The sequence below is a fragment of the Wolffia australiana genome, chromosome 14 (genome assembly GCF_029677425.1).
Source record: "Wolffia australiana isolate 7733 chromosome 14, ASM2967742v1".
Taxonomy (NCBI): Eukaryota; Viridiplantae; Streptophyta; class Magnoliopsida; order Alismatales; family Araceae; genus Wolffia; species Wolffia australiana.
Window position 1 is genome coordinate 14,310,919 of NC_135848.1, and position 19,254 is coordinate 14,330,172.

At 40.0% G+C, this 19,254-nt stretch overlaps 1 protein-coding gene across 2 annotated transcripts; it reads right to left on the reverse strand.

Moving 5' to 3' along the window:
- Window positions 1–7,927: 7,927 nt before the first annotated feature.
- On the reverse strand, window positions 7,928–17,546 carry LOC144711828 (AMP-dependent synthetase and ligase family protein). Of its 2 annotated transcripts, XM_078585911.1 has the most exons (6): window positions 16,438–17,546; window positions 15,302–15,491; window positions 14,442–14,587; window positions 8,858–8,925; window positions 8,285–8,387; window positions 7,928–8,146 (listed from the first exon to the last, which is right to left on the reverse strand). In XM_078585911.1, the coding sequence occupies exons 1-6, from the start codon at window positions 17,455–17,457 to the stop codon at window positions 8,033–8,035; spliced, it is 1,641 nt and encodes a 546-aa protein (XP_078442037.1). In that variant the 5' UTR covers window positions 17,458–17,546; the 3' UTR covers window positions 7,928–8,032. The 2 variants fall into 2 exon arrangements, 1 of the variants encoding a protein (XP_078442037.1); XR_013583667.1 differs by lacking the exon at window positions 8,858–8,925.
- Window positions 17,547–19,254: the final 1,708 nt, after the last annotated feature.

A 19,254-nucleotide genomic window follows, 5' to 3' on the forward strand; every position in this document is an offset into this window, starting at 1 on the left:
GAACCTACTTATAAGGTTAAATTTATCCTTAGTAATGAATATATTTTTTGATATAGTTGATAAGAAAGGTTGGTCTATAAAGGTTATTGGGTCAATAAATTTATTAAATCGACCGATACATGGGCCTAGAGGGTCATAAACATATGATCCATAGACCTTGGATGATATACTTAAATTATAACGACTTTCATGGAAATGTTGAAAATAAGTATAATAAGGGGGATGCCCCTTTCAAGTACACATGAAAGCTAGGTTTTGATACCCTGTTTTCTTCTTCCCTTCTTAAAATTTTAACTCTCTCTAGCATGATTGGATGGTTACAAAATCAACTAGATATTCAAGAATACATGAAATAATTCAAAAGGAGATCCATGATTAATGTGATTGTGTAGATACATTTGGATGCATGGCACTTGAATGGTTGGAAGGTATTCTTCCAATGAACAAGTGAGAACAGAATGTGCTTCGCATAAGGTGATGTGGACATCCTTTATTTATAGTATAAATCTGATTTTATTTCTAAAATTTCCATTAAAAAAATAGTTTTTTGATATTCAATCAAATCCATAGACCCAAAAACTTCCAACAAAACAATTATATCACTGAGGGTTGAATGGATTATTCAGTTATTAATCCAATTTATTAATGGGCACAGTTCATGAATGATCCATTCATGAGGCATTAGGTAACTGCATTCTTCTAGAGAAGCAATGAATTGAGTTGTCGGAGGAGGAAATACCAGAGTTCTAGCCGATTCGAGCATGTTTTATACTGTTGATCAAAAATTGTTTGTAGGAGATGCCACATATATCCCAAGGAAATTGAAAGGATGATACAATAATGTTGATAAAAGACAGTTTTATGGATGATACAATAAGGTTTTAGTGTTGATTGTAGGTTGTGCTTCAACCATAATGTGTAACTGGGAAATTTTCTCTCATTTTAATGTAGGCATCCCAGATTGGAAATCATTTTTACCTAGACTGGTGTCCAATTTCCTGCAATAACACTGTACTTCACAAACCATGCTATAATGTTCTTCAAGTGCACGGTTAAAAAATGCATAGTGCTGATGCATGGAGGCACCATCAATGCCCGCATTTTGACGGTGTAGTTCATGGAATTAACTGTTCCCTTCAAAATCTCAATGTAACTTCCTTCTCAAGGTGCACACTCCTCTATGGTGACCATGTTTAACATGATCTTTCTCTTCTATAGTGCAGAGACCAACATGTTATGGGTTGAATTCTATTTTTAGCATGTCAAGTGAGAACTTGTTGTGGTCTGAAAACCTAATATTCTCTAAAAAATTCAACCAGTAATTTCTCATTAGAAATTACAGGTTGAATCTTGAACAAAAGAAATTAACTAAAAATCACTTATTCAATATTTCTTCATTTTGGATTCGACCCTTGCTCACCCTGTGCTCCTATGAAAAATTATAAATATTGTTGCATAAACCAGAAGACTTAAAATTTTCAACCCTAATTTATAGTAAATTAGATGATAATCAGGCATTTAAATAATAAGAATGAAATATAATAATACCTTATTGAATATTAACAGTTATGTAATAAACATAGTCTTTCAATTCATATTTGTGAAGCTATGAATCCAAAATAGTACATTAATTGAGAAAATTAATTCATCCTGAGAGTCGAGGTTTGTCCAAACCACATATTTCTCCCAAGGGTTAGCTCTATCACAGGTTGAAATTTGAACGATATAAATTAACTCTAAGACCTGTGATAGAGCCAACCCTAGGGAGAAATAAGTGGTTTGGCCAAACCTTGACTCTCTGGTTGATCTAATCTCCTTTATCTATCTGGCTTTGATGTCCTCAATTAATGTACTATTTTAGATTTATAGCTTCAAAATTTTGGCTTGAAAGACTATTCATTACATAACTGTTAATAGAATAATTATCTTTTAATTTACTATAAATTAGGGTTAAAAATTTTGAAGTATTATGGTTTATGTAACAATATTAATAATTTTCCTTAGGAGTACAAAGTGAGAAAGGGTCGAATCCATAAGGAAGAAATATTGACTAAGTGAAATTTTGTTTTATTGTTAAGTTTTTAGATGTTTAAATTTATTTTTGGAATTACAATTATTTAATGAAAGAAAACTAGATAAACCATTTCGAATAATTATAGGAAGCAGAGAAAGTATTCATCCCAATTAATCTAATTTATCTAAATTTCTAGAATAATTTTGGGATTTTTTTGGAAACTTCTAGTGAGGAATCCTAATTAATTCTAATTGAACACCTTAGCTGGGGATTTAGGAATGATGGATGATGGTTGATAGTGTGGCACGAGTGGAGAGGAGTGGATAAATGAAATTCCATCACTCGATATGAGGGAAATGGTGGAAAATATGCGCTAGAGAGCGATGGAGGGGGCAAGTGATGCGACCTACTGTCACTGGTGGCAATGAAAATGAGACGGATACATATTGACGAGCGATGGAGTTTGCTGGAATTTTCCAGGATGGTCAAGACCTAGGTTATCTGTGATAATAATCTAGGAAAAAGGACAAAGACATGAGTCAATAAAGAGGGAGGTAGTAGAGATGAGAGAATATGAATATAGTCTAGGTCCTCAGTTCATTCAACCTGATCCTCAAAAGAAGATCCAGAATCAGAAGTGTAATGAGATAAGGAGAGTACTTAATGTAGCATTTTTAAACAATAATGGTTGGTGAAGGATGTGGGGATTTAGAGCAAATTATGGAATATATAATACATCTAATTTTTAGGGTACTTTTAAGTGTGATAATAGAATTTGATCATTAGATAATAGAATCAAGACAAGTGCTAGTACATTTTTCCCTAGCCAAGGTGATTTAGGAGAATAAAAATCAGGATCATTGAAGAAAGAAACTAAAAATCAAATAAAATACCAGGATAAAAATTGATCTAAGGAGAACTATTTGAGTGCAGACTGTGGTTGAGCATCCGAGAATGAAAAAGAAAGAAAATTAGGAATTTATAACTATGGTAGAAGGGTGAGATAATTCCACTTTTTCACCTAGGTTTTCCAAAATTTTCTTAATTTTTGGGGCTTTTCTCATTAATCCATCCATACGGAAGGAAAGAGGATACAATGAAGAACCAGCCTCCCACATTTGAGCTCAATCCGACGGTTGGATCTTCAGAAATCAAGGTTTGCATGTAAGGCATATGATTCTTTTGTCCTTTTCTCTCTCCATGAAATTGTCTGAAAACCCCTCCACTTTTGCAAAATGATATTATGACACCGGTCATAGAAATATTTGGATGTATGCCCTCTTCCTACTTCACCTGAAATCTACAAAAAAGCCCTCTATTCTCCAAAAACAAGATAAAATACCAAAAACTTAACTCAAAGTGGAGATTTAGACCTGCAAAAACTACCAAGAGCAGTTTTAGAGTCCTTTTCTTCATGTTCTACACTCAATAATTTCAAGAAAATCCTGGAAATAATAAAAATCAGGAAATTTCAGGTGAATACACTACAAATATATTTCATTTTTACTATGATAACATGAAATTATGACCATTTTAGTGTAAATAAAACTGTAATATGTACGAAATTAATATGTATGAAGGCAACGATAATGTCTGACACAGACCTAATAAAAAAGGAAAGAAGAGAAGAGGTACTTTTAACAGGATTTAAATGGTTGTCAGTTTATCCTTTATTCATTTTATTTTAGAATTTCTCACTTTTCCACAATTCATCATCTGTGCTGATTACATATTGTATGGTAAGTTGATAGGCTGAATCTTTCAGTACATTAGGCTTGATTGACATAGGTGATCAGGGCTTATATGCCACTACTAATTTGGTTATCAGGGCTTGTGAGGTTGTACTAGACTCACACACCAATTTTCATGATCTACCCTAGATTGGCTAAATTGCCTCCTAGATGGTTCGACTGAATGCACTCCACTCCTAATTTGGATTTAAGAAAAGGTCTTGACTCTCGCATCCTCTATCTTGGCGTGTGAGTCTTTCTCCATATCCCTTTACGTATCTTTTTCTTAAATCAATTTGTACATATTCATTTATAATTAATATATACGGTTACTCATCGCCCTTACTATTTTAGATCTTAATCAATGTATAAGTATTTCCTTAGTTCATTAAGTAGTAGATGATACTTAAAATAGAATGAATATGTGAATTACATAAAATCATTTATTAGCTTTAAAGTCTTTAATGCTTTTTATATATAGTTTCTTAACAGTGGTTTATATTATATAGTTACCCTTTACATTTAACAATTTAATACCTACATGCTATATTTTTAGTTATTGGCCTGATGGACTTAATGAATAATAAAAAAATGTGACATTAAATTGTCTAGGCTTTTCCAACCTAGTTGGGTAGCCAGACTCAACCCTATTGCCTATCTGATGCTACCCTTTGACTAAGCCACTTGGTTACGTTGATCTAATCAATCAAAAGTTGGTATCTTGGAATACAAGCTGACCCCGTCAAGTCGAGCCCTATTTTATGTATTAATTTGGACATTTTAGTCACTAGAGAGATTCAAGAGGAAAGCATGATTGTAAATCCTTCCTCCTCTCCAGGAAAATACTTCAGTAAAACTTATTTTGTAAAAAAAAATGAGACAATAAAGCATATAGAGAGATACATGGAAAGGGAGACAAGAATACAAAGAGGCAAAAATGAAAAAGAGTGTAAGTATAGTGCATGAAAGAAGAATAAAAACAGAGGAGATAGAGCTGAAAAGAGGACACAATCTGTGAGGAAAATATAATGGTGATAGTCTTTTTGGTTTTGCCTAGATAGACATCTATGATCAGAGTCATACAACATAAGAAAATATGAATCAAATCAGACATTTGAAAATGAAAATTGAAACACTGTGATGATAGAATCATCCTTGTACAAATAAAAACCACTAATTATCAAATATGCAAATGCTGAACCACTAGACATAACCATATGATCCTCAACATGTCAAATCTCCTCATCTTCTTCTTGATCAGCCTTTGTGAAGGTCTAAAAGGATATTTGCATCATTTTACTCAAATTATAATGAGGACACTAAAGGATAATGGATAAGAAAGGGGCATCAAATGATAAATTTCATGGATGCTTCTCATTTATCACCAAATGTTTTTTTACGCATAACAAAGTGATTTTCTTAAAAATTCATATGCTTTAAGTGTGTCATATAATATTTAATGAACATGGTGTGACCCTCGAGGCCCATGTAGGAGTATAATTAAAGCCTTTATTTTTCCAATAAGTCCTTAGCTATCTGAATGATTTAAATATATGTAAATTATAAAATAATTAATCTTGCATTCCTTTAATACAATTAATAGGGTGAGTTGCAAACATGTGAGGTGCAAGTAATATTTTATTTCCATTAGGGAAAAAAACTATCATCAAATCTTCAATATATCCCATTCATCAACAGTTACCTTGTACATATAATCCGGCATCTATTTGACACTCAACTGACTCGGGGCATGGTCAATTACCAAACTCTAGTCGGTCATCCCAATAAGGGTGATGCATTGGCAAATCATTAGAATTTTTTTTAATGATTTTGTGGCATCATCTTCCTATATTCTGTCTACTCTCATTTATGATTCCATCTTTGTCACACAATCACCTTTGTGGACTTGTTACATCCAGGATATGATTTTTTATACTCCCATGATTACCCATCTTCGTCACACAAACTTAGACATTTTTTATCATAAATAAAAAATTAAGTAACCAGAAATTGGTCGGTAAGGTTTCAAATCTTGGGGACCTATGATTTTTGTGTCTACGTCACTGTGAAAATATGATTTTACCAATATTTTACAATAATTATGCTTAGTTTTATTAATAAAATAATAAATCTATAAATAATGATCATGATATATATATATATATATATTGAAATATTACAATAACCTGTATTACCACTCAAATGACTCAACTTTCCTTTGATTCAGTCTGAAATTTCTCCTTCAATAAACAATCAATTTAAGATATGTGGAAGCAAATTTTATCACCCTTGAATGAGCAACATATAAAAAACTTGAACTATATAGATTATTTTTTTTGGTCAAGATTCCTTTCATACTACTGAAATGATTGAAATAATGAGAAACAACATGTAAAGAGGGCTAAAAAGGGCTTCCCTTATTATTCTGATCAGATGGCTGATATTGCAGTAAATTTTCAGTAACTATCAACTAACACTTATATAATTAATCACTACATAACCCGCCCCCCATTTGTAATTATCTGACCAATGCCCAATTGAGTTATTGCTACATAGAGTTTGTGGACTATTAAGTCGGTTGGTCAAATCTGATCTGCTTTACCTATCCCAGCCCACTTCCAGCCCATGTGGCCCTATGAGTTTACCTTCATATGGCTCAAGTGCTGACCTTGGGTAAAAAAATGTCAACTAAGTCTGGCCTGGGGCTCTAGAGCAGCCCAATAATTTTTCAAAATAATAATTGGTCATACAAAACAAAGAAAAGCTGGTAAAAAATATCACAATTATTTATTGGATCGATTCATCAACTCATTCTATTAATTATTTAGAAATATGTAAATAAGATACTTCAGCCTACTTAAGATATGAAACACCCAGGAATATCAAATAATAATCTTGACAATTTTTGGAGAAAAAATGAAAATATAATACCAATGCCAATAGTGATGAAAGCTGAAATCTGAGAATTAAATCAATTTAAATATTGAGGTTAAAGAGTTGTGAAGATTGAATCTTCATTCAGTTTTGATATTGAAGCACACCTTGGTAAGTCAACATATTTCACGAGGAACCTTAGTAAGTCAATAGAGCTTAGTTTTCAATTTGAAAACATTTATTTCTAAAAATTAAATAATTCTAAATGCATTTTACATCTTACTTAAAATTCTTTTTTATTTAAAATAGGATAAAATATTCATATTATGTATAAAAATGGCTAGAAGTTGTAGGTCACTTCTTGGGTAAATGTATACAATCCATACTTAGTTGAAATATTTCCAAAAAGGTGAAAACTGTGAAGAGAATATTTCCAAAAGGTCAGTTCGATATCATTTTGTCTAAAATTCAGGATGTTGAGTGTGTTTATTTTTTTCCAAGATATATTTGAATGTTTTCAAAATAAAAATTTCAAACCAAAGGAAGTTACTTATTATTTTGTGAATAATCAATTATCAGTCAGAAGTTTCAAATGGTATGATAGTTTCCACAAGGGCTGATCTTTTAGCCTAATTCTTGTTCTGCCCCATATTTACGTGCACAATGATGCATCTCAAGTACAAAACATTTTTTCTTTGTGCAGAGACAAGAGAAGACAAATGCATTTACAGAGTCTAGCAGAGTAAACACGTCATTTGATTTTCTATTTGATTTCCTAGCCCAACACTCGCTGCAGAGTTCTGTTGTAAATAAAATTGAAGGATAATTCCCCAAAATGAGGTATGATTTAAAGGAGAAAGATGAAGTAATTTGCATTCCCTTAATGTAAACGTTGACATTCCCAACTAGTAATCTTTCCAACTAATTTCAAAGCAATTTTGGGATCATTTTTGCTCAAATCAGAAGTTTTGATAAAAACACAGAAAAAAAATCAGGGAGTGAAAATTGAAGCTAAATTAGGATTACTCAAAGCTAGAGGTCATTTCTGCGGAAAAGCAATTTGTTATAAATTTTTTATTCATAATATTGACAAAATTAAGAAGGAAATTGAATTAAAAAAAACCAGGAAAAATCTTGAACTGAAATAAATGAAAAACGACAAGGAAATTTCACAGGAAAACAGAATTGGATAGTTGGGGAGGATTAGAATCGTAATTTAGAAATTTTCTCTTTTACTGATAAACCTTCGCCAACTAAATAGAATCACACCGGAGTACTTCTCATTCAACTCATTCTTGTAGAGGAATAATGACCTATGAATTTTCATATTACCATTGAGCTTTGAAATTTCAAAGCGCCATACAAACGCAATACATATTCAAGAAGAGAGGCAATAGATTTTCCAAATAAAAAATCATTGCCTTGACCTGACCTTGTCAATTAGCAACCTCCGGAGGATCTTCCCCGAAGCTGACCTGGGCACACTTTCAACAAAACTCACCTGCCTCAGCCTCTTGAAAGACGCAACCTGTTCATACACACAAAACATGGGAGAGGTTAGACTGTCAAATCACTCCTGATCATCATACTCAGCCCATTTCAATAATAATTTCCACTTTTAAGTACATTAAAGTTTATGGATAGGTATGGGTTGGTGACACCATACCTGATCTGCAATGAACTTCTGCACATCAGCTTCAGACAACGAGCTGTTTGTGGATCGGACAACATATGCAATGGGGACCTCCCCTGCTTCAGTATCCGGAAACCTGAAGGCGATTTCAAGGGTCAATTACCTGCAGACTTGGTATCATAATTTTTTGAGAAAGTTATAGAGAGAGAGAGAGAGAACTAGAAAGAGAGATTGACTGGGGGAGAGCAGAATTAGGATACATGCGTATGAAAGAGCAAACATAAACATGAGTGTGTGTATATATATATAGAGAGAGAGAGAGCGAGCAGGCAAGAGCAAGAGAGAGAGACAGAGAGAGAGAAAAAGGCCGAGAGACAGAAAGAGAGCGAGTGAGTAAGAGAGAGAGGGGGGGGGAGAGAGAGAGATATTAGTACTTATGGAAAAGGGGCATGCCTAGAACGAAAACAGATTTAAATTTGGAAACAAGGAGTTTAAGAGAGCGTCATTGAGAGCGAAATCTTAGTAACATTGAGAGGAAAGATGAAGGGAAAGAAAGAAAAAATGAGCGACAGAATGATATGAGGATAGTGAGAGAGATCTCCTCACGGGATCACAACAGCATCTAGAATCTCTGTATGAGATAGAAGCAAGCCTTCCAGCTCGGCAGGGGCAACCTGATAAGGGATTCAGAAAGTGCTCTAAGTAAAAAATACAGAAGAGGACTCTCTCTACCGCCTTGGCTACTTAATATAATCCGGTATAATATGTGTTGATATGATTATTACGTTTCTTTATTTTTCTCTCTCCTGTTAGCCCATTAAGGGCCCTATCTCTAGTCAGCCCATTAGGGCTCCCTATAAAACCCTGTAATCTCATTCATTTCATTATTAAGAAGTATTGTTTTCTTGTTCACATGGTATTAGAGCCCTAACCCTAACCCTAATCTGGGTTTCCTGGGCTTGACCTTGCGCTCTGATCTCTGGCGGTTCTCACGACCGCCTGATCTCGCTCTCCGGTCCATCGCCGTCCGCTGTATCCTGCACCGGGGGTCGCGTGCAGCAGTTCGCCACGCCCAGCAGCCAGCCGCCCGGCGTGAGCAGCCGCCCGCTGTGCGCAGCTGCCAGCCGCGCACGGTCGCCCGCCGCCCGAAGCCTCCCGGCGCGCGCAGCAGCCAGCCGCGCACAGCCGCGTGCTTCGGTCCGCATCGACCTGCCTCGGTCCGTGCCGCGAGCCGCATCCGCCGCGCCGTGTATCTGCCTCAGTCGAGCCATCAGCTCTTGCAGATCCCACCGCTCGGTGCAGTTGTTTCTTGTGGCTGGTTCAGCACCTTCTGATTGTGATCTACTCTGATTGAGCCACCGGATTCTACAATGACGAATCCGTTTGCTGCTGATTCGCCAGAAGCCCAGACCTCTACTGTTACGCCAGACTCGACGCCGGTATCTACGCCACATGCAGCTGTAGTGCCTCTTGAGCCCGGGAATTGGTCGTCCTCTCCTGGGCCATTCTCTCTGCCTAGGATGCCTCCGGATGGTATGTTTACTGGATTTAATCTTCTGCAATGTCGCCAGTACGTCCAGATCACTTTAAAGGGGCGTCTCATGCGCCATCTTCTAGAAGACGGACCTCCCCGGACCGATCCCAAGTATTATGACTGGCTGGACGTTGAGGGGGTAGTTCATCGCTGGCTCTTGGACAGTATTTCACCCAGTGTTAAAGGTGAATTCCTGTCTCTAGAGTCGGCTCGGGCGGTCTGGGAAGCGGCACTCGAGAGCCACTCCAAGAAGCACAACATTGCGACTCTGTACGAATTGGTGCATCGGGCCGCCAACCTACGTCAAGGAGACCGGTCTATCATGGAGTACAGTACGGAGCTCATTTTGTTGTGGAATGAGATTGACCACTACATGCCGCCCGACCATCATTCGGTGGACCGCAAATATACTCTTCAACTTCGGGTTTTCCAGTTTCTTATGGGACTGAACCCGGAATATGAAGCGGTACGGGCTCAGCTTATACATCGGGAGACTGGTCCTACCTTCAAGGATGCGCTCCGCAGTGTGAGGGTTGAAGAATCTCGCTTTCAGCAGGCCCAGAACTCGGCTTCGGCACTTGTAGCTCAGTCCTCTTCGTCTGCACGCCCATCGACGACTACACCACCCAGTTCTTTGCCGCGTGGTCAGACTGCTCGGACGGAGGATTCTCCGAAGGGTGATCCTTCGCTGTTTTGCAATTATTGCAAGAAGCGAGGTCACTCTAAGGAGACGTGCTACAAGCTTCAACGGAAACGCATGCAGCAGAGTAACCTTGCTACTGTCGCACCTGCTGCCGGTCCCGTGCCTACTCCGGGTCAAGTACCTATGCCATATGGTCTTCTCCCGCCCTCGCCCACCAGCTTTACTCCGGAAGAAATGGAACGTCTACGCCAATTGCTGGATCCTCCAGTCGTGGGATCATGCTCCTTGGCCCACGCAGGTATGTCCACCGGTCTTCCTACACCTCCATCCCCTTCTGGCCATTCTCCTTTCTCTTCTACTTGGCTCCTTGATTCTGGTGCCACCGCCCACATGACTCCTAATCCAAGAGCCTTTGTGACTTATGAACCCGTCCCTGGATCCTCCAAAGTCAAAACAGCCTCCGGCGATCTTCTCACCGTGGCGGGTATTGGACGTGTGGCTATTTCCTCTTCTATGCATCTACCTAAAGTTCTTCATGTTCCACATCTTACTCATCATCTTCTCTCCTTATCTAGCCTTGTTCGCGACTTGAACCAAGACCTTACATTCTCTCCTACTTCATGTTTTTATCGTGATAAGGTGTCGGGGAGGACGATTTCCATTGCTGAGGAGCATGAGGGGCTCTATCTTGTTCGACCTCGTTCGACTTCTTTTGCTGTTGCTGTTGCGGCAGTTTCCCTTTCGACTTCCCACGAGCGTTTGTGGCTTCTTCATCGACGTCTCGGCCATCCTTCTTTTGCTACTCTTTATCGTCTTTTCCCCAAACTTTTTCAAGGCCATTCTGTGGACCGTTTTGTTTGTAATGCTTGTCGAATTGCGAAACATCATCGCACTACGTATCCTATTTCTTCTTCTCATTCTTTGACCCCATTCTCCCTTATTCACACCGATGTGTGGGGACCATCCCCTATTCACAGCACTTCCGGCTCTCGATGGCTATGCATCTTCATTGACGATGCAACTCGTTTCACGTGGGCATATTTCTTAAAGAACAAATCGGAGATATCACGTGTCATTCCTCAATTCTACTCACTTGTCCAAACTCAATTTTCTACATCGATTCGTTGCTTCCGCTCCGACAATGCTAAAAACTACGTTAACACTTCGTTAAACACTTTCTTTCGAGACAAAGGCATTATCCATGAAACCTCTTGCCCTTATACACCCCAGCAAAATGGCGTTGCCGAAAGAAAATTCCGCCACATCTTTGACATGACTCGGAGCCTTCTCTTCCATATGCATGTGCCCAAGTATTTTTGGGGGGAAGCCGTCTCCACCGCCATCCATCTCCTCAACCGCCTTCCGTCTCGAGTGCTTGACTATTCCACTCCTATTGACCGTCTTCAGCATGTCTTTCCCACTCTCTCTCTCTGAACTAATCTCACCCCTCGTGTATTTGGATGTGTCTGCTATGCGCCTAACCATCAACTTGGTCGTGATAAACTGGATCCTCGTGCTATCAAATGTGTGTTTGTTGGTTATTCTTCCACCCAAAAAGGGTATTTATGCTATCATCCACCCTCTTGTCGGTTTGTCGTCACCAAAGATGCCACGTTTGATGAATTTCTTCCCTACTATTCCTCCTCTTCTCCAGAACCACCATCGTCCACATCTCCATCCGATCCACTTGAATTCCTAATTCTTCCTCCACCATCTCCTCCGTCATCCGTCTCTAGTCCCTCTTTGCCGGCCCCGACAGAAGTGTCTCCTCCTGTTGCTCCTCCACAGATTGTGCCTCCCAACCCGTCTCCGGCCGCCGTCTCAGTCCCTCCTGTGGAGACTCCTCCTGTCCCTGCTGCTGAATTCCCCTCTTCTGCCGAAACTTCTTCGATTCCACCGCTTCCTATACGTCGCTGCCCGCCTGAAAAACGCTACGGTATTACTCTTGCTCGTCGAAAACCTCGGGTTGCTTCTTCTTCTCCAGCTGTCCCGCCTCCCTCTTCCTCCACCCCTCCAGAAACCTCCTCATTAGCCGTGCTGCCCTCGTCTCGTTCTTCTCCTCTCTATCCATTAGAGGCATCCATCTCATCTCACCGTCTCTCACCATCCTATCATGCCCTTCTCACCTCACTTGATGCCACTTCCCTTCCAAAGACGGTGGACATTGCCCTTTCGTTTCCGCATTGGCGTCAGGCTATGGCGGAGGAGCTTCATGCTCTTGCTCAAAATGAGACGTGGGATCTGGTTCCTCTACCGGCCGGGAAGCATCTAGTGGGTAGCCGTTGGGTGTATGCTGTGAAGCATAATTCCGACGGTTCTATTGAGAGGCACAAAGCCCGGGTTGTGGCGCAAGGGTTTACTCAGAAGCATGGCATTGATTATCAGGAGACATTTGCCCCCGTCGCCAAGCTGAATACGGTGCGGATCTTATTGGCCCTTGCTGCGGATCGTGGCTGGATTTTGCAGCAATATGATGTGAAGAACGCTTTTCTGCATGGTGATTTGACTGAGGAGATCTACATGGCATTACCTCCTGGCTACACTTCCTTAGTGCCGTTGTCTCCAAAGTCTGTTGTCTGTCGCCTGAAGAAAACACTATATGGCTTGAAGCAATCTCCTCGAGCGTGGTTTGGTCGTTTCACGATGGCCATGAAGCGCCGTGGATACCGTCAGTGTAATGGAGATCACACCCTCTTCTACCGCCATTCCACGTCAGGGGGAGTCGCTATTCTTCTTGTGTACGTGGATGACATCATTTTTACGGGTGATGATACGGCGACCATTACGGAGCTGGCTATGTATCTTTCGTCAGAATTTGCTATTCGCCATCTTGGCCCGTTGAGGTAATTTCTTGGTATAGAGGTGGCATATTCTTCGAGCGGGATCTTTATTTGTCAGAGAAAGTATACGGTGGACCTTCTCTGTGAGCTTGGAAAGGAGGACTCCAAGCATGCTTCGACACCGATTGATGCGAACCATCGACTTGGTGCCGATGCGGATGAGGAGCTTGCTGAGCCTGGACCATATAGAAGACTTGTGGGCAAACTGATTTATCTCACCCACACTTGTCCGGACATTGCATATTCAGTGGGTGTTCTGAGTCAGTTTATGCAGACTCCTCACAGGAGCCATTTTCATGCTGCTCATCGTCTCCTCCGTTTCCTGAAGGGCACCATTGGCCGTGGACTATTGTTTCGTCGCCATACCAGCCTGCGTCTCGAAGTCTACACCGACACAGATTATGCTGGCTCTGTGGTTGATTGTCGGTCCACATCTGGATATTGCACCTTCTTGGGCGGCAATCTGATTACTTGGAGGAGCAAGAAGCAGAAAGTGGTCTCCCAATCAAGTGCTGAAGCGGAGTTTCGTGCCCTTGCGCATGGTCTGTGTGAAGCACTTTGGATTACCCAGCTTCTTTGTGAGCTGCGGTGTCCAGTTATCTCCCCTGTCCAGCTGTTCTGCGACAACAAATCGGCGATTAGCATTGCTCATGACCCCGTTCAGCATGATCGTACAAAGCACATTGAGATCGATCGCCATTTCATCAAAGAGAAACTTGGATCGGGAGATTTTTGCACGCCATATGTTCCGTCCGCTGAACAACTTGCAGATATATTCACCAAAGTGCTTCATGCCCCTAGGTTTGAGGAGCTTTGTTCCAAGCTGGGTGTGGAAAACATCCACGCTCCAGCTTGAGGGGGAGTGTTGATATGATTATGACGTTTCTTTATTTTTCTCTCTCCTGTTAGCCCATTAAGGGCCCTATCTCTAGTCAGCCCATTAGGGCTCCCTATAAAACCCTGTAATCTCATTCATTTCATTATTAAGAAGTATTGTTTTCTTGTTCACATGAAAGACGCCCAGGTAATAATAAAATGTAATCCTTTTTAAACCATAAAAATGTCTTTCAAGTTTTTTGAGTCATTAATGAAAGAAAGCCCCTTTGATGCACTGTTTGTAACCAAACTTCCGTTAAAAATATAATTTTTTTGCTAAAACAAAATTTTTCTTACCTGAAATCCTTTGTATTTAATTAATTCCTTTATGCGGTCAACCACAAAAAGCTCGCCCTTCTCATTAAAGTACCCAAGATCCCCAGTGTGAAGCCATCCATCTTCATCCACGGTTGACCTTGTGGCCTGGGGATTCTTGAAATAACCTGAAAATTTAGTCAAAATTCAAATTATCAACAGAGTAAAATGCTGACAAGTAAAAATCCACCATTGGATGAGATGAGTTAACAAAGAACAAAGTTTCTAAATGAATCACAAAAATAAGGATTAAGTTAGAAAAACATCAGATATTTCAAATAAATCAGTGATGGAGATTCAAAAACATTCTTTAAAAATAGGGAAGTGAACAGAAAGAATGCTGTCTAGCAATCGGCGTCCTTGAAGCTGATGACAAGATGACGATGGATGACAGATATAATTCAAATAATATTTTCCCCCTCAGTGTGACTCTCCCTCTATCTTAACATCCAGCATGACGATGATGATCTGCATGGATTTCGATGAGGATGATGAATTCATCATCTTTCAACATACCAAAAAAGTATCATATAAGTTAGATTATAACAACTTATCTATCCAGAAGTTATTCACAATTAGATAAATAAGAAATCTATAAATGAACACCATAAAAACAGGAAAAAAGGGATAGTAATAATGTCTCAGATAAAAAAGTCAACAAATTAATCAGGTAAGCAACCACTGAACAAAATATTAATCAGCAGAAAACAAAATTTCAATTAATAGGATATAATCTCAACTAAGCAAGAAAGAAAGAGGGGAAAGTCCATCTTCCAATTTCAGTAAGAGTTCAATAAAAATCAAACTGCGAAGAATCGATAAGAACTTAAATTGGAGCCGACCTCGCATGAGATTCTCCCCACGAAAACAGAGTTCACCGAATTGATCAGGGGGCAAGGGCGATCCTGTCTCGACATGGATCACCTTGGCTTCGATTCCAGGAACAAGAAACCCAACTGAGCCATACTGCCGTGGGCCTTCCTCGGGTACTTCCACAGAGATTATCCCACAGGATTCCGTCAAGCCATACCCCTACGCTCAAAAGAAATTCCAAATTTTTACCATTTTCCAAGACCGAAATAGAGAGACAGAGAGTGAGACAAAGGACATATATATACATCAGCATACAAAGAGACAAGGAGTGAGAGAGGGGGGTACAGACAGAACAAAGAGGGGAGAGAAAGATATAATGGTTACAGACAGAGAAGGGAGGGAGATAAAGCTATGCACATAGAAGAGAGAGAGAGATACAGACAGAAACAAACAGAGGAAGAGACAGATAAAATGTGTACATACAGAGAAGAGAGACAGATAAAAGGTATGGACAGAGAAGAGAGAGAGAGAGAGAGAGAGAGAGAGATACAGACAGAAACAAATAGAGGAAGAGACAGATAAAATGTGTACATACGGAGAAGAGAGACAGATAAAAGGTATGGACAGAGAAGAGAGAGAGATCGGACAGAAACAGACAGAGGGAGAGGGAGATATATTGGGTACAGACAGAGAAGGGAGAGAGATCAAAAGTATGGACAGACATGGGAGGAGAGAGGCATACAGACAGAAAAAAATAGAGGGATAGCGATATGTAGATAAGCAGACAGACATGGGACGAGAGAGACATACAGACAGGAAAAGATAGAGGGATAGAGATATCCAGATAAGCAGACAGACATGGGAGGAGATAGAGATACAGACAGGCAGACAGAGTGGGAAAGAGACATCTATCGACAGACATGGGGAGAGAGCGAGATGGGTATGGAAAGATTAGAGAGAGATTCATAGATAGATTGACAGACAATGGAGAGAGAGATACATAGACATATAGATAAGCTGTAAAGCAAGAGAAAGACGCAGAGAGAGTGGAAGATTGCAAGATATAGAGACAGACAGAGTGAATTAGAGAGGTACATAGACATGCACAGAGAGAGAGAGATGTATAAGAAGGGAAAGAGAGATAGAGAAGGAGAAGCCCACCAACCTGGGCAATCTCAACGCCAGTTAGAACAGCTGAAGCCTCCTCCATGATATCCTTCGTCAAAGGAGCTGCGCCGCTGAGGATCCTTCGAAGGGAAGACAGATCGTAATTGCTCACCTTCCCCTGCTTGGCCAAAGCGATCAACACAGGAGGCACCAGCAACATCATCGAAACTCTAAACCTCTCCACAGTCCGCATCATCATCCCCAAATCAAACTTCCCCATTGATACAACCGTGTTCCCCCTCTGCAACTGCGCAAAGGTAATGATCGATAGCCCAAAAATGTGAAACATGGGCAGAAAACAGAGGCAAACGTGCGGAGCCTGCCCCCTAAGATCTTGCTCTCTGGTGACCATCATCGAAGCAGCTATGAAGTTCCTATGAGTCAATTCAACCCCTTTATTGGCTCCCGTCGTTCCTGACGAGTAGAGAAGAGCGACTAAATCCGTCTGCTTGACCGGCGGAGGAACGAATTCCGGCGATTTCCCGACGGAAATCAGCGATTCTTGGAGATAATCGACGTGGGTTTCGCCGAATTCCTTCATGGGTAGCTTGGAATTGCCGAGAAGAATGGTGGGTAGGCGGAATTTTTTAACTTTGGGGAAGAGATCCGGCACGGTGATGACCATCTTCGCGCCGGAGTCGGCCGCTTGCTTGGAGAGCTCGGCGACGGTGTAGAGCGGGTTGACAGTCGTAGCGATGGCGCCGAGGAAGATGATGGCGAAGAAGCAGAGAGGGAATTCGGTGCAATTGGGAGAGAAGATGAGGATGATATCGCCCTTTGAAACGCCGAGCTTGGACAACGCAACGGCGATCTGGGTAATGGCGGGTTGGAGCTCGCCGAAGGTTATAGAGTTGCCGGAGTCGGAATCGGCGATGGCGACTCGATCTGGGTAGTGAGAGGCGTTTCTGAGGAGGAAGCTGATCATGGAGAGAGATGGGTCGGTGGGGATTTGTACTGGCTGGAACGGAGATGTGTATACGCCGCTGTGGGGAGAGTAGAAGAAGCTCTTCTTCTCCATTTTCTTCCTGTAGTTACAGTTCGGAGAGATAGAAGAGAGAAGAAGAGAGAAGAACGGCAAAATCAATCAGCTATAGATATCAGTATTTTCATGGGGTCTGATATATTCCAACAAGTATGGATATTGATACTGGATAATCAGCAATGTGCTGGATAACTGCTGAGAAGATAAGGATATTGGTATTAGATAACAAAAGGATTAGGGGTTGAAGGAAGAATCACTATTTTTATTACTTTATTTAATGAAGTTGACCTGAAATTTCTTCATGCTGGGGCCGTAGACTGATCAACTTGCAAAATTGGTTTCGTCCCAGTTCATCGTTTTTCATCATCTGAAAGACTGAAACCATGAGGAGATGATCAACCTAAATCATTTCAGTCGTCCATAAAATATGACAGATGACTGACGATAGAAATGACCGAAAAAATTAGGGTTGGACATTTGGGACCGAGGACCGGTTTGACTAGACCGAACGGGGACCATAGGTCTTCCATTTGTAGGTCGAAGGGACAAACTAGACGGGAACCAGAAGTGAACTATTAATTAACTTAATATTTTTATAAAATTCTAAAAATATCAAATCCAACTCGCCAGTGAGGTTTCTGGTGAGTTCAGCGTAGCCGCTGTATATTTGACCATCCGTGGGCACCCTCTTGATGTAGAGGATATTTAACATAACCATGAACATACATTTCATATACTTTGACTTTTAAATTGACTAGGCAACCTGACCAGACCGGGACTTGTCCAGACTGGACTGGGACTGAATAAGAATGGACCAGAACCAGACCGAAGTATAGGTAAGATTTAGGTTTTTGCTAAAAATCCAGACCAGACCGGGACCGTCAAACCCTAGAAGAAATGACACAGGACGATAAATGATGTTTTAGATGAGGCAATTGGGGGTAAATATTAAAAAATAAAAATTAAAATAAGTGATGACACTCTTAGACAGAGACGAGGAGCATGACCATCACCTACGACCAGGAAAACCACACATTTGTTCTGTCATTTGTTCTGCCCAAGTTCATCAGTTGTTCGTCTAAAGCGATGGATAGATGACTCGGCTAGATGATTTCAGTCATCCATCAAAGATGACAGATGACTGATGGTTACAGTGATAGAAAAAATGAGGTATGATGATTGAAGACATCTCGGATGAGGAAATAGTGGGTGAATATTAAAAATACAAAATTAAATAAGTGACGGCACTCTTAAAGGGAGACATGACTATCACCTATGACAAGGACGATTACAATTGACAATGACATTCGCCGACGGAGGGGATGATGTTCATTAATAATTTGATATAGTAAAAAAACGGGTGTGTTAATGTCCTTGTTATCAATCCACTTCTATCAAATAATATTTTTGATTTTTTAATATCACTCAAAGATTTACAGCAGAGAGTAAGATCGTTTCCACAGGGATTGGGTCTTAGAGTTAGAATTACTTAATGAGCTACAAGACTCAGATAAAAATTTCCAGGATAATAATATCAATATGTAATTTTATGATTATTATTATTTGAATTTCAGATAAGAAAATATGGGAAGATATTTCTGAATATGGTTAAATGGAATTTAAAGAGATGTTTTGGGGGAATAAAGTTTAGCAAGAAACAAAGAAAATACAACAGTAATTGAAGAAAATCAAGATCATCACTAGATGTTTGTAGAAATGACTACTAGAAAGAGTGAGCTTATATATGTTTTTATAAGATAATATCCTCAACTGATTTTTTGTCGAAGCTGGATATTTGTACTATGAGAATATATATAGATTAGAGAATTAAGG

Coding starts and splice junctions, on each gene's coding strand:
- LOC144711828 (XM_078585911.1), bottom strand. CDS start 17,457: ATGGAGAAGAAGAGCTTCTTCTACTCTCCCCACAGCGGCGTATACACA. Junction 14,588..15,301: donor TGGGGAGAATCTCATGCGAG/GTCGGCTCCAAT, acceptor CTAAATTTTCAG/GTTATTTCAAGAATCCCCAG. Junction 8,147..8,284: donor AGAAGTTCATTGCAGATCAG/GTATGGTGTCAC, acceptor GTGTATGAACAG/GTTGCGTCTTTCAAGAGGCT.